The 12,978-nt window shown below is 35.6% G+C and overlaps 1 protein-coding gene across 1 annotated transcript in view; it reads left to right on the top strand.

Annotated features, from left to right (window-relative positions):
* Positions 1–353: 353 nt before the first annotated feature.
* The window catches only part of IFIH1 (interferon induced with helicase C domain 1), an 81,355-nt gene continuing 68,730 nt past the window's right edge, over positions 354–12,978 (top strand). The window contains exons 1-2 of the mRNA XM_044669106.1: positions 354–419; positions 3,498–3,669. Of these exons, the coding sequence (XP_044525041.1) occupies positions 354–419; positions 3,498–3,669 (238 nt within the window). The remainder of the gene's footprint in view (positions 420–3,497; positions 3,670–12,978) is intronic.

Here is a 12,978-nt window from a genome sequence, read left to right on the forward strand (position 1 = left end):
AGTGAAGTATTATGAGCAATACTGCATTATAAAAATAATGAGATACACTAGATAGAAAAAGCAAGCTATAGTGGAAAGACCACTGGTTCTGGAGACAGAGGACTAGAGTTCAAATTATGCTTCTAACATTGATTGCCTATCTCTGTAAGGAACTTGGACCTCATTTTCCTTATCAGTAAAAAAAAAAAAAATTGGATGGCTTCTGAGCTCTCTTCTTGTTCTAGTGCAATGATACTCTCTGATCCCTTAAATGTTCCAAGTTCTTAGAAATGTTTGACAGAGTACTCAATTAAGATTTATATCCTTTAAAGGGTAAAACTAGAAAGACAACGAAGAAACAAAAACTATTAAAGATGTGTGAAAATTCCTATAAGTTTTCTCTCAGTGATTTTGGAGCTGCTACATTTGTTCTGAAACATGTCAGTCCCCAACCCAGTGTGCTACACTAGGAAATATAAAATGGCAGAAAAGAAAATTGGAATTGGAACTGGACAAGACCTAAGTATATACAAAAAACAGATGCTAGAGGCAATATAATTTTAAAGTCACTGTGGATTCAATTCTCAAGCAAGGCAAAAGAAGGAAGGAGGAATTTTTGTTGTTTTTTAATTTGGAAAATTTTATTTAATTAATTTAGAGTATTTTTCTATGGTTACGTGATTCACATTCTTTCCCTCCCCTACCCCAACCCCTTCTCATAGTCTATGCACAATTCCACTGGGGTTTACATGTGTCATTGATCATATTATTGATATTTGCACTAGGGTGCTCATTTAGAGTCAGTATCCCTAATCATATCCCCATCAACCCATGTGATCAAGCAGTTGTTTTTGTTCTGTGTTTCTACTCCCAGAGTTCTTCCTCTGAATGTGGGTAGGGTTCTTTCTCAAGTCTCTCAGAATTGTCCTGGATCATTGCATTGCTGCTAGTAAGAAGTCCATTACATTCAATATCCATCTTTGTGTGTAATGTTCTCCTGGTTCTGCTCCTTTCACTCTGCATCAATTCCTGGAGGTCATTGCAGTTCACATGGAATAAGGAGGAATTTTTTTTTTAAAAAACAACTGTAGACATTAATACTACTTAAAAAAGGCAATCTAGATATTAATAACCATCAACTCATCTCTACAAAAATTTTAGAAGAATGATTTAAAGGTTCAAGATGGCCAGCATAGAACAAGTTTTCTCTTAATTTTGATTCTGATGAGTAGTAAAGATTTATATTCAATTGATGTTTGCTGTTCCTCCTTCAAAGAACCCTTTACTCCAAGACTTCAATGTGGGATGGAATTGATGTTGGATTCTTGGATTCATGTTAAAAAAGGGCATTGGTGCAAGGCCTTGTAAAAATCAGCTTTGTACAGATTCTAAGAAGGACTCAGTATTTAATTCATCACCAAAAGGCTGGCCACCATGTGAAGATTTTTTTAAGGCCCCCACCAACTTATGAAACCAAACTCCTGACAGTTTTCATCTTTTATAAAATTTTTTTTCAATTTGCTAGTGACAAATTATATATACATATGTGTGCATATATATTGCTTTTATATATACATATATAAGGAAATTAGATTTCTTTAGACTCTTTTAAAATGAATAATTAGGTGAAACTATTGCTTCCCAAGATCTTGATGTTTGCCAGCACCCAAAGTAGAGGATTCGTTTACTAGAATATTGATTTGACTGTCCAAGTTATACAAATGTATTGAAGTGTTTCTTTCACATGGATATTATAACAAACTAAAAAAAAAAATCTAAGGAATAATAGAATTCTGAAGATCAGCCTACATGAATTTAGGTTAGACAAAAGACTCACAAATGTGATTGCTTTTAAAAATAAATTTAGCAGATTAATAGTAAAACAAAAAGTAGTAGTAAGTATAATGATCCTAGACTTTTGATCAAGCATTCGTTATATATTTCCATCCATTTTAATTAAGAGAAATACTTCTGATTAGTTTGTCTATGGGTGTGTATCGCTTTATCAAAGCGATTGAAAACTGATTAAAGGATAGTATAATGAAAAATGGGAATGTCTTGAATTAAAAGATGGTGCTAAATCTGGTCATAATTTACATGTAACAACCCAGTGGAATTGTGCGTTGGCTACAGAGGGGTAGTAGAGGGAGAGGGAAAGAACATAAAACATGTAACTATGGGAGAATATTCAAAATACAACAAATACAAAAAAAAGAAAGAGAAGAAGAAGAATACTGAGGAAATATGATGATGTGAAAAATAAGAAATCAATAAAAATTTATTTAAAAATAAATAAATCTGGTCATAACTACTTTCTTTATCAATTATCTCTTAAATCAGCAGATAATAGTGTGTTATAAATTCAAGTGAACAAGAAATCTTCATAAAGGAGGTTCAGGGAATCAGTAAGAAAAATTTAAAATATCAAACTAAAAAATGATAAATGGTAGGAGAAAAAAGTCATCTTTCATGTATTAAGGGAATATTTTAGGTTTGTAGATGGTGTAGTGAATAAAGGGCTGCTCTTGGGAGTCAGGAAGATCTGAATTCTGTCTCAGATACTTATAAGCTTTGTGACTGAGCAAATTGTATAACCACTCTCAGTGCCATCTGTTTCCTCATGTAAAATGGGAATAATAATAGCACCTACGCCCCAGGATTGTTGTGAAGACAAAATGAGATAACATATATAAAGTACTTTCCAAACCTTATAGCACTATATAAACCTAGATAATGACTACTATAATTATTGAAATAATGAGACTAGATAAGTATCAAAGAGCTTGATTAAATGGTACAACAGCCTTTCCTTTACCTCTTGCCTTAGGTACCTATAAAACTTAAAAGAATTTGAGTGGTGGTTGGGGGAAGGTTAAAGGGTGCCCAGTACTGTCATATTTTCACTGTCCTCTATAGAATGCACCAAAATGCTTTGGGAAACATGCTAGATTTGGAGAGGGGAGACATGATTTCAAAGCCTGGTTCTGCCACTAATTACCCACCTGGACTTGGGATAACTGACTCAGTTTAGTCAACTTTGAATGAGGGAATCACAATAGATGACCTCAAAGGTCCCTTTTGTTTCTAAATCTTTGGTCATATTACCATAAGTAGATTGCAGACATTTATTATTTTGTACATTTTATTGTATATCTAATAATTTGCATTAAATCTAATTCTCTTAATTTTAGTAAAATATGAACAAAGTAAATGTTAATGTAAATTATTTTAAGAAAAAGTGAAAATAATGATTTAAAAAAAATTTATATATACTATTACACTTATTCATTTATTCAAAAAGGGAAAGTTATTCCATAAAATTTGGAAACTAGCACTTTTGGTGGTGACAGTTGTCTCTTTGCTAGGTAGAAAGAAACATTTATGATTTCTTTGTCCTAATTTGAGTCTTTATTTTTACTTGTGACTAATTATAAACTTTTTCTGGTAATTATTACCATCCTGTTGGATCTTTAAAGAAGTTTTAGGTCTTGTTAATTCTATTTTTCTTTTTAAACTAGGTTGTTCATCTTAATGAAAATTATGGAAATGAACATGCTGTCAGGGAGCTACTGAATAGGATAGTACAAAAAGAAGATTGGTTTTCTAAATTTCTGAATATTCTTCGTGAAACTGAATATAATAAACTTGCTGAAGACTTCATAGTCGTCGATTGCTTGGAAGACAATGAAGGTTATTTCTTTTTTTTTCCCCTTTATGTCAAATGAAAACAAATTTCTATGTCATGCCAAAACACTGAACATTTAATGAAACCTGTGTTTACATAATGCCAAACATCTAAGATATCAGAGTGCTAATATTTGAGAGCTGGAAGAATCTTAGACATCATCACTTAACCTCCCTAGGCCTTATCTTTTAAATGAAGGAACTGGAATAGATAACCTCTAAGCAAGATATTGTGGGGGAGGGTATGGTGTAAAAGATGGGGCACCAGGGATTTTAAAATATAAATGGTTTTGAGTACACACACTGGGTTGAAGGAGAGACAGGACCAACCAGGATAGGGAGACCAGAGTTCACTGCCAAGCTGGTAACTGTCAAAAATGGCAGCTCACCCAGCTCACCCCTAGGCCAGGGTCTATGGAACTAGCAGGCAAGGTAAAAGTTTATACTGTTTAATTATGATTAACTAAATAAAAGATGGAATAGGGGATTCTGCACTTAAAACCCTAAAGAGCAAAACACAGGGACAAGGGGAGGACTTGTCTACTCTAATTCTAATTGACCTAGGCCAGGCAGGGCTCAAAGGAGCAGTTTTGGAGTCACTGGGAAGGCTGCTTTAAACCTGGTTCCAGCCAGGTTTGACCCAGCACAGCTAAGGGGCCTGAGGGTGGCTTTGAGGGTTTCTCACGGTAATCCGTGATGATCACAGGATGCCAAAAGCCAAGGTAGTCCAAGGTACCCAAGTAGAGAGAGTGTGCTTGAGATACTGTCCACCAGATCTCAAACTCCTCCTCCACCTGGTGCAGCTCTGCAGGTCTTGTCCACTTGCTGAAAGCCACCACCACTCAGGATCCCAGGGAATCAGGATGCAGGTGTCCTTAACTCTGAGATCTCCCAGGGCTAGCAACAGTTTGTGCCAACCACTAATGGAGTCTCTCTCAGAGCCCAAGCCCCTACTTCCTGCTCCTTCATTCCATCTTGGAATTCTCCAGTCCTTCCTGCTAGGTCCAACACTAATACTAATTAATCTTCCTTACAACTATGGTCAGCAAGTGATTATTATATAAAAACAAAAAAATCAATAAAAATGTCTTATTTACTTATTTTTTTAAATTTTACCTTAGAAGAGGAAAAGTAGATCATCATCTGAGTGAACAAATAAGTTGATTTGCAAATAGCCTACATGGATGAAAATTTTCTTATCAACTTGTAGTTGATTCATATTTTGTAGGGTTTTTGGTGTCTTCCTATCTTCTGGGAAAAGTACTCCAGATCAATAGGAATGAGGCTTCTAGGGAGGCAGTGAGCCTATGGCTACACTCCTTTCTCAATTCTTAGCTAAATTTTCAAGCTCATTTTTTGTTGTCTTCCTCTATGCCCACTTTGGCATTGAAGTTGAGTGTTAAGGTATAAGCTGACTTATTTTAGAGGATTTTGTTAAGTTCTTAGTAGAATTTCTCTTGTTTCTGAATTTTTGCAGCAGTTTCTGGCTTGGTTATCTTCATGGTGAAAAATGCAATAAAAGATGGCCCAAGTCTTATGAAATAATGTTTGTAGTTGTAGTTGGGTGAAGAGTGAAACCAATTCTACTCATCTCTGTATTTGCCTTTCCAAAAAAAAAACCAGGTGTGATCCTTTCCTACATTTATCTGCAACACCCTTATGGTTTCTAGTTTTACTTATTTTGAATAATATCCTTTTTTTGCTTTAATTAAAAAAAAAGATTTTTCTTTACCCAAACTGGAAGTACAGGCCTGGTACCATTCTAATAGGCTTAAGAGTGTTGACCTACTATGTTTCTGACCTGAACCTGAACTGGTTCCTTCTTCCTTGGGCATCTTGATGGCCCCTGGGGACTTATCACATTAATGCCAAACTTAGTGGAAGCACTTCATCAGCTTAGTCCACTCAGCTCTTATTTCTCATATCTCTCAAATACCAGAGAACCATCAGCCTCAGCCTCCCTGATAACATACCTGCCTAAGAACAGAAGTGTTAATATGTTAATATGATTATATGTTAATGTTATATGATTCAATAAATACAAGTACTTGTTAACTAACTGTGTAGGCAAGGGACTATGCTGGGCATTGGATATATGAACACAAAATGCTACTTCTGACATGAGGCTTTTCCTCATGTTTCAGTTGTTGATGTTCTCTACCTTTTAATGGGCAGCTACATATCAGAGTTGATAGAGTGCTGGGCCTCGAGTCAGGAAGGATCATCTTATCTGGTCTCAAGACTTGTACTTAGCTGTGTGACCCTGAACAAGTCACTTAACCCTGTTTGACTCTGTTTCTTCCTCTGTCAGATGAGATAGAGAAGTAAATGGCAAACCCCTCTAGTACCTTTGCCAAGAAAATGCCAGATGGGGTCATGAAGAGTCAGACATGACTCAACATGAACAACAAAAAAATCTTTCAAAATTACTAAGTACTTTGCATTTCCTTATACGAGTGGTTCCCAAACTTTTTTGACCTACTGCCCCCTTTTCCAGAAAAAATATTACTTAGTGCTCTTGGAAATTAATTTTTTTTAAATTTTAATAGCAAATAATAGGAAAGATAAATGCACTTGTGGCCATCACCACCCCCCTGGATCGCTGCAGCACCCACCAGGGGGTGGTAGTGCCCACTTTGGGAATCACTGGTCTATACTGTTTCATCACCTTACGTTTTCCAGCCCCACCATTTAAGATCCTTGAAGACAAGATCCTGGCTTTTGTTCTTGATATCCCTCGAGAGTATCTATGGTCAGCTCTAACCTTACTTTCTTTCTTTCTTATTGACACTGTAGTTAATCAAATTCAATATTACACTGTCTTTTAATCTCAACTCCCTCATTCACTTATCTTATTATTGCTTTTGACTTGCCAACCCCCCACCTAGATTAACCCCAATATCTTCTTGTAATACTTCTCACAGATCACTGAATGGTACGGATCTAAGCCACATAATCATGCTGCCTGGGTCCACCGCAAGTTTGTCTAATCTCAACACTGCCACCATTACTTCCACATATTGTTTTACTCTTCCTTAACTGATTCCTTATCTCACTCCCCATAGCAGCTGTTCCAGATAGTCTTTCTCCTTTTTAACCTCTCAGACCTCCATTCCCTTGACCCTTTCATCAGAATTCACCTCATACTTTACTAGAAAAGAGCTCATTCATTCTTGCTAGCGAGCCTTAATCTCAACTCAAGCCAGAGCCTGAGCCTCAGCCAGAAGTCAGCCTTAAATACTCTTCTTCAACAAGGCGTTTCCCATACTCATGTTGTGATCATACAAAATTTCGTGACAGGTGCAACCACAGAAATAATTTTGTTTTGTCATCTTTAGATGATCCATATCATAGGAGGCAGGAAATGGAGAGGTAGATGAATACCAAAGGTATTTACCAGTGTCAAGGATGCTATCGTAAAAAATCCACAATGGAAATGGAATTCCCCCAAAATAGTGAGGTTCTTTGGATGCTTCTGCCCATGGATGACATCGTATCGATTATCCTAGAACACTAGAGGCCATTTTCAGTGAGCTATATTGAGACATTCACCTAGTAACCCCATAAAAAAACTAACTGAATGAAGAATATTTGGTTCTCAAATTGTGGCATGTAATTATGGGAGCAATGTGTTGTTTTGGTACCTTAGTAAATACAATTAAAATGAACAATGACATCGGCCCATGATTAATGAGGAGGATGAGAGCAAATTGAGTCAAATTAGATACACTGAGAATTATTTTACATGATATTGAGCTTCTCCCTGTCCCTCAAATCTATATTCTTACTAATATTTTACTTGCTAGGCTATGTGGATATAAATTACAGGAGTCCACCCTGTGAGAAGAATCAAAATTAGATATCACACAAACAGCCATATAAAGTTGCATAATGGGTATAAATACTTATTTTCCAATGATGACTTTCTTGTAAGAAATGCCCCCCAAAAAGTAAAAATCAAGGACACAAAAAAACTGGAAAAGAAGGTGTTGATGATCAGCCATATGGCAAGAACATCATTCCAGTTTCTGGAAATTGTTAGTATCTTCCCTCCCCTTTGAAAATTTGTTTTATATTTATGTTGTGTATATATTTAGTATTTACTTACCTATGTACATGTAGAGTATAAAGACAAGGACTATTGTCAAATTGGTTTTTTGCTGAGAGCTTTACTGATATGCTCCCAAATATCGAAAGAGTTAGAATAAGCCATCCAGTGCATTGGGTGCATCCACTATGAGAGATTCATGGAAGGACATATATAAGAATAACCTAGGATAAGAAGGCCTTATGGAGTTATGATCTACTCTTATAGAAAAAGTTTCTATGCTGATGAGATCATGTATCTGTCAGCATCTGTAAATAAAAACATATTACAATTATTTGCATACTGTCCAGAACATTCTCAAACAGGTTATAATAGATATCACATTATAACATTAATTATAATCTCAATGTGTCAAATGACTTGTTAATGGTAAATTATATTTTGCTTTTTACTTTTGAACTATGTGCAAGTAATATATTATAAAACATACTATATAAAACAAATTAAAATGTTAGTCACCAGTAATAATTATCAAATGAATCTAAATCATTGAGAATCTCATATTTGAAAATACACTTGGCCTTCTTCCACTTGGTTATCTAATTATTTTAGAGAAAAAACAGTAAATAATTTTCATGTTTCAAATGTAGCCCTGTTATTTGGGCATTTTTTCCCTGAAATTTCATGTATGTAAAAAATTAAACAGCCCTTATTAATCTTCAGTCTCTACTGCAATCTCCCTTTACATTTAGAATTCAACAAATAGATTCAATCAAATAGAATTCAATCAAATAGAATCAATGAGGTGAGCTAGTAAATGGAACCATACTGTGTATTATATCAATTAAAATTAACTAGACATGATCCTAGTCTTCTAAAAATAAGTACAGTAAATATCTCTGTATTAAAATGTTTTTTAACCAAAAAGTTTAGATCACTTGCATTTATGTCTGTATTCTATTATACCTTTTTGAGAAAGAGAAAAAATTTTAAAAATTGAGAATAAGTATCATTAAAGCATCTTTTATGGCATGACAGGATTGGTTCAGAGACAGTCTCATATATCTTCTTGACCTCAGGTCAAAGAAGTTTAAAAACAGATATATTTTGATAGCTGTATTTCAGTATAGTTGGTTTCCTTTAATGCTATGTGTTTTGTTTTGTGCATTTAAAAACATTAAGAGAAGCTTCATCACACTGCTGAAAAGGTTCTTGACACAAAATAGGCTAAGAAACTTCTGTTGTAGATTCTCAAAATAAAAATCAAAGTGATTTCAAGAGCCTTCTGAATCTTCAGAGGAAAAATATTTATTATATGATTTTAATAAAATATCATTTTATTGTCACACTTTTAGCTTTAGTAGCCAATATATGCATACATATCTATATCTATCTTAATCAGAATATTCAGTTAAGAAGAACACACAATTGCTAAAGATTATTTCAGTATTGAAATAGATATACTTGTTAATGGCTAAATCAATAAACTTTAACTGGATAACATATAGAGAGATAATACTATGTGAAAAGCATATGCTAAGTGGCAGCTAGATATGCAGTAGATAGAGAGCCAGACCTGGTGTCAGGAGAACCTGGGTTCAAATCCAGCCTCAGATATTTCCTAGCTGTGTGACCCTGAGCAAGTCATTTAACTCCAATTGCCTAGCCCAGTGATGGGCAAACTTTTTAAAGAGGGGGCCAAAGGAAAGGAAATGCTCATCTGTTAGTCTGTTTCTAAGGCATCTCTTTTGAAGTTTCATTGTATTGTTTCCTACTCATTGTATTTGTCAGATTAGGAATAATGTTGCACAGCTGGATAGAACATTTCAGGGGGTGGCATCTGACCCGAGGGCTGTAGTTTGCCCATCACTGGCCTAGCCCTCGCCACTCTTTTGCCTTGCAAACAATACTGGCATTGATTCTAAAAAAGAAGGTTGTTTTTTTTAAGTACATATTAACCAATACATACACATGTTCACCATTCTTAGATGTGAATTTATATTTTAGAATGAGTCATTCACATTCTGGAGATGATTTTTGTTGTTCAGTCATTTCAGTCATGTCCCCACTCTTCAAGACCCCATTTGAAGTTTTCTTAGCAAAGATATTGCAGTGGTTTGCCATTTTGTTCTCTAGCTTATTTTTTTTACAGATGAGGAAACTGCAACATGGAAAATGGCAGGGTGGAATTCCTACAAGATGCAGGGTCAAGCTTCACCCAGAATTCCAGGGGACCCCCCCCCCGGAGAACTCTGGGTGAGGGAATAGTTTGAAAGCAGTTGGACAGTTGGTTCCTGGGGGTTGAGGTGAGCAGATTGCTCTGCTTGCTGTTCCCAGTTTTGGGATTGCTAAAACTGACCTTTAGCTAGCTTGCCCTCAAGCCTATAATTATCACTTCTAATATCTAAAATAACTAAATAACAATTGTGCTGTTGCTAGAAAGGTCTAGTTCAGCTAAACAGGCAAACTGCAAAGCAGAACCAAAATGGTTCTTGCCCCAAATAGCCTCCTAAGCAATCCCAAAACCGGGAACAGCAAACAGAGCGATCTGCTCACCTCAACAATGGCAAAAATTTCTCATGAGATTCCCTGTTCATATCTTATTTGACATTCATATCCAGAATTTTTTTAAACAAATAGCTATTAAATATTTCGAGGAATATCGGACAATTTGACATAAAAGAGATAGCTTTGCAATCTGACCCCAGTCTCATCATTAAACTAAAATAATTTTCTCTCATGTACAAATGATCTCTCATTTGCCAAATCTGATAGTCCTATCCAAGTTCTTATCTTTTTTGATCTCTGCTACATTTGTTGCAGTACTGTTGACTGTCCCCTCTTATCAGACCTTTTCTTTTGAATTTTGTACCATATTTTTTGCCTGCCATTATTACTTCTTCTCAGTCTTCTTTGCTGGCTTCTTCTATCATAACTCCAACAGTAGGTATACCCCAGGAAACTGTTCTGGGTCCTCTTCCCATCTCTTTTTACATTCTTTTTCTTGATGACCTCATCAGCTCCTGTAGTTTTAATTATCCTGACCATTCAGGTAACTCACAGATATGAATTGCTTATCTTGCTCCTAAATTGCATCTTAATGTCCTATTGGACATTTTGTTAACACACACACAGATGGAAAGCACAAAGGCTATTCTGAGGCAATAGGTAACTTTAAATTAGTTAAGTTAATTAATTTTGACCTATTCAATTCCCAACCTAAGACCATTTGTCTCTCTTTAGCCATCTCAGACAATTCATTGATATAGGCAATTGGCAGGTTTCAGCTCAGAGTTCCATAGATCATCTAGCTTCTACCTCTTTGGTTAGATATTTCTAACTGTAAGCTCTGGAGACATTTCAACTCGTTTTGATCCTCTTGTTTTCAGTTGAAATTCTACTGATGGCATCAAACAAAATTCATTATTTTTCACACTCAAACCCACTCCTCTGCCAAAATTTTCTGGTTCTGAGGAGGGCACTACTATTCTTGCACTATTAATACAAGAATGCGTGACCCCTCATTCTCCCTCACTCAATATATCCAGTTATTTAGCAGATCTTGCATTTCTACATACATAATATCTCTCAATCTTTTTCCTTCTTTCAGCTCATATAGCCACCAAGTTAGATCAGGTCCTCATCACCTCTTTCCTGGATTGTTTATTACTGGAGCCTCCAAAATGGTCTTCCTATCTAATCTATCCCTACTCCAATGTACTGTGGAGCATAATTCTGAAAATGCTGAGAAAGCAATTCTCAAAGACTATAAAGAGGATTCCAAAGGTCTGAGAAAAATCAGACCTTATTATTATCCCTCAAAGAGATGACCAAAGAAATATCAATAATTGCCAACCCATAAGCTCGAGAATAGTCTAAATGTACCTCAAGGACACTGAGTAGATAGGATGTCCTGCCTCCTCTCAATTTTGTTTTCTTTAACATGATTCTGCTTCCTCATTGAGGACCTCATGCTACTGTGATAGACCATAAGATTAGAATTCAAATAGGGTAGTTCAGTTATTGCATTCTGGGCTCTTTTGAAGAAATTACTCATGATACCCAGTTGCAAAGATTCTTTATATTGCTTCTTGTTTCTCATTCTCAAACCATATTTTCCAACTTTTTTTGCTGTCCTCTCTTATGCCCAAGTTGGCATTGAAGTAATTTAAGTATTAGAGCATTAAATTAGATATTGACTGACGGTGGAGTTTCCCTGGCTCCTTATTTTCTATTAAGAATACTTATGCAATTAATAGTGCTCTTTTTTATAAATATCTGTTGTAAACACTGAAATACAAGATGACAAAAATGTATCATAAATGATATTTCTTATTGCCTTTAGATATATAATATCCAGCCCCTTTGTTAGCAGCCCTTTTATTTATCTCTTCAAGAAAAAAACAGTAAGATGTCCTTCCACTTAGCTGGAATATACTTTTGTCTTCTGGTGTCAGTGGTTATGAGAATATCAGGATTTATGGTACAGTTACTTTAGTAGAATGTCAACTTGTTGGTCACTGGACAAGGATCTCAAATCTAGAGTGCTAGGACATTAGGTATGATCTAAAAATGGCATGAATTTTTAGCACTCTTTGTCAGAGTTGGCACAATTTTGCTATTCAGGTGGAAGGGAGCCATAAAAGACTGAGGGGCATTGTGTACTTTTCTTTGTTCCATGGATATCAATGTCCAAACAATTTATCACAAACTGTTCAACCCATGAGGAGATAGAGAATGAAACCCAGAATTGAAATAATTAGATAGTTTATTAAGTTATATGGCTAGAGGGAAGAGCCAAAAAAAAGAATAGCCTGTGCCCCTAGTTCTTTAAGTTTTACATTATATGGTAGGGCTCTGTACCTGTAGGTCTGTATAGGATTCAAACAAAGGAGCAAGGAATCAGTAGTTGATTGGTCAACATTTTGGCAGTTTCCAGATAAGATACATGGGAAACTTGAGTTGTATAGTGGGAGAAAAAAACTTCCTACAGTCTTTGCATCGATTTTCAAATCTGACTGGGTTTCTAGTTAATATAAACAAAGTTATTATAATGCTGAGTTTAGCATTAAACAAATCTGGTCTCTAAGCAGCTGGTCTGGTTTCTGAGCCACACAATGCTAGGTTCAAACAGTGCCTTACGGTTTTCCTACACCTAATGGTGATGAGCCTCTTTTGTATTTAGCTGGGCTAGTCCTGGAAAGCAGAAACAGGCAATTGTCACCATCCTACTTGAAACCATTCTAACTTAGTAACGGCTTCCAGAG

Source organism: Gracilinanus agilis, chromosome 3 (assembly GCF_016433145.1).
Source record: "Gracilinanus agilis isolate LMUSP501 chromosome 3, AgileGrace, whole genome shotgun sequence".
Classification (NCBI taxonomy): Eukaryota; Metazoa; Chordata; class Mammalia; order Didelphimorphia; family Didelphidae; genus Gracilinanus; species Gracilinanus agilis.